At 40.4% G+C, this 2465-nt stretch overlaps 1 protein-coding gene across 1 annotated transcript in view; it reads left to right on the top strand.

Annotated features, from left to right (window-relative positions):
• HOXC10 (homeobox C10) overlaps nt 1-964 on the top strand; it is a 4616-nt gene extending 3652 nt beyond the window's left edge. Inside the window, exon 2 of the mRNA XM_009585080.1 lies at nt 138-964. Coding sequence (XP_009583375.1) covers nt 138-415 — 278 coding nt within the window. The 3' untranslated portion in view covers nt 416-964. The remainder of the gene's footprint in view (nt 1-137) is intronic.
• Nucleotides 965-2465: the final 1501 nt, after the last annotated feature.

Genomic DNA, 2465 nt, shown 5'->3' with positions numbered 1-2465 from the left:
AAAAAAAAAAAAAAAAAAATTTAAAATTAGATTTTTTAAATTTTTTTGCCAAAAAAGCTGCTTTGCCAAATGATGCAATCGGGTAAGTTCTCTTTCCCATTCCCCGGATACTTATGTAACGATGTTATTTTTAACAGAGGATATAAAGGCAGAAAACACTACAGGAAATTGGCTGACAGCAAAGAGCGGAAGAAAGAAAAGGTGTCCTTACACCAAGCACCAGACGCTGGAGCTGGAGAAGGAATTCTTGTTCAATATGTACTTGACCCGTGAGCGCCGCCTGGAGATTAGTAAGAGCATTAACCTGACAGACAGACAAGTCAAAATCTGGTTTCAAAACCGCAGGATGAAACTCAAGAAAATGAACAGAGAGAACCGAATCCGTGAACTGACTTCTAATTTTAATTTCACTTGAGTGTGCTCCAGCCCCTGTGCAGGCGAGGGAGAGGGGAGAGAGAGAGGAAAAAAAAAAAAAAAAGCCTTGTGCAGTTTGGGGGTTTATTTTATTTTATTTTAATTTTTTTTTTTCCTCCTGAGTATAAATGCAATGCGTATGCAAAAATTAAAGGACCTCAAGTGATTTGGGTACTTACAGTTTGTAGAGAGAAGATGCAGCGGTTTGAGCATGAGGATATATATTGCATCCGTGTTTCTATGTAAAATAAAGATGGAGATGGTTGCTAAAAACCACCTTATAAAATGTTTAAGTTATTTACGTGCAGCACAAAACAGAAGGACCTTTCTCTATGCATTTTATGTTTAGGATAATAGATGCGTCCAAAAGTTTGCTTTTCATATTCTAGTGTAGTCTGCCTATTGTATAATAAAAATGACTAAAAGATGAATTTCATATAAGTGTCTGTAAATTAAAGTTGCAGTGGGAACATGCTCACATCCTGTAGTTATGCAGTTTCTTCCAATGAAGTGATACTATCTACCACATATTTAAGAAAAAAAAAAAAATTAAAAAATAAAGCAGTATTGGTATCTTATTATGAAAAAGTCCATTTCTCGTGGCTGTGTTATTTAAATATATTCTGTATGTGTTATACTTTGCATGTATCTTCCTTTATGGAGCAAAATAAATTTCATAGAACCGTGTACAAGTGGGTTTTTTAAAGTGTTTTTTTTTGGGGGTTAGAAACACTTTTTTTCCCCTATGTAGGTTTTTTTTCCTCAGGACTCATCCTTTTAAGGCTTTCAGGAGAGTATCCTAGCGGGTTTAATATAAGTGAGAGACCATAACGTTGATTTAAATATTATCCAGGTGACCACAATAAGTCAAGGTCATAAAACAGTAATGTCAGGACAGTCTTGGTAAGCGCTGGAGGTGGATTTTATGATCTGCAAATATAATGTGCTGCAGCAGTAAAAGATGCATTTAAAGGTGACTGTGGAGGAGGGAAGGAAGGCAGAGCTGAAACAGCAATCTTTGGATGCACACTACTCATTGCTTTGGGTCTTTTTAAGGGAAGACACGCTCCTTATGTGGTCTAAGGAAGAATCACTATTAAAGGGAATACACTTAAATAAAGCAGAACATGGGATGTCAAGTGGAAGGAGTAGCAAGGTAAGAGAGACGATTTCTTGGCTGGCTGCATGTCTGAAGCACAAGTGGATATATTTTCCTCTGTACCAAGGTAAACGGCAGAGCCGAGCTGAACTACACTTTGAAGCTGCAGTCTTACGGACGCCTCTTAGCTTCGGGTTTCTTGGAGGGATTTTTTCTCCCCGGGAGAGGTTTCTATGCATCTGACAGCTAATTTTCAGCGAGAAAATGCACGGTTGAGGAAGGATTACGCATATATTTCCATTTTTCCCTACCCCCCCCCACCTCCTCCCTCGAAACTTACTTGTATGAAGTTGGCTCAGTGAATGATAGAGGCTTGTCTAGAGGTGTGAATTCTCGGATTATTAGTCTTTTTTGGGGCTAGGAGCATGGCTGAAGGACTTGGAAAGCATATGTTGCCTCGGTGCGTGCAGAGATGCCTATATATTTCAGAGATGACTGCAGTGTCTTTCTAAGGAGGATGGCTAAGGACAGTGTAGGCATGAGATGGGGTTTTTTTTGGTGGCAGTTTGGCTGTCTGTGGAGTGCTCTTAGGGAAGCCTTTTTCGCTTGCAGCAGGAGTTATCTATGCAATTTAAAAGGGATAATGTCAGGATGCAGCCACATTGGCAATGAAAGATAGCGCAGCCTGCAATAAGTCAAGATTTTAGAGCTATCCTCTTAGACGCCTCGATCGCAGACAGTGCGAAGAGCAGTCCATGTAGCGTCTATTAAAAGGGATTTAATGGAGAGATTAAAGATGCCGCTTCGGGGTTTTTTGGGTCTGTTTCCCCCCCCCCCCCCCCCCAAAAGCCTTTTCTGGCGGAGACTGCTTAGCATGTTGCAATGCTGGAATGCCAATTTCGGGGAGAAAAGGGAGGGGGGTGAACCGAGAAAAGCAACAAAGGGGGCGAAT

This window comes from Fulmarus glacialis, unplaced genomic scaffold, assembly GCF_000690835.1.
Source record: "Fulmarus glacialis isolate BGI_N327 unplaced genomic scaffold, ASM69083v1 scaffold18099, whole genome shotgun sequence".
In the NCBI taxonomy this organism is placed as follows: Eukaryota; Metazoa; Chordata; class Aves; order Procellariiformes; family Procellariidae; genus Fulmarus; species Fulmarus glacialis.
Note: the sequence above shows the minus strand (reverse complement) of the source record. Positions and strands in the feature narration are given on the sequence as shown.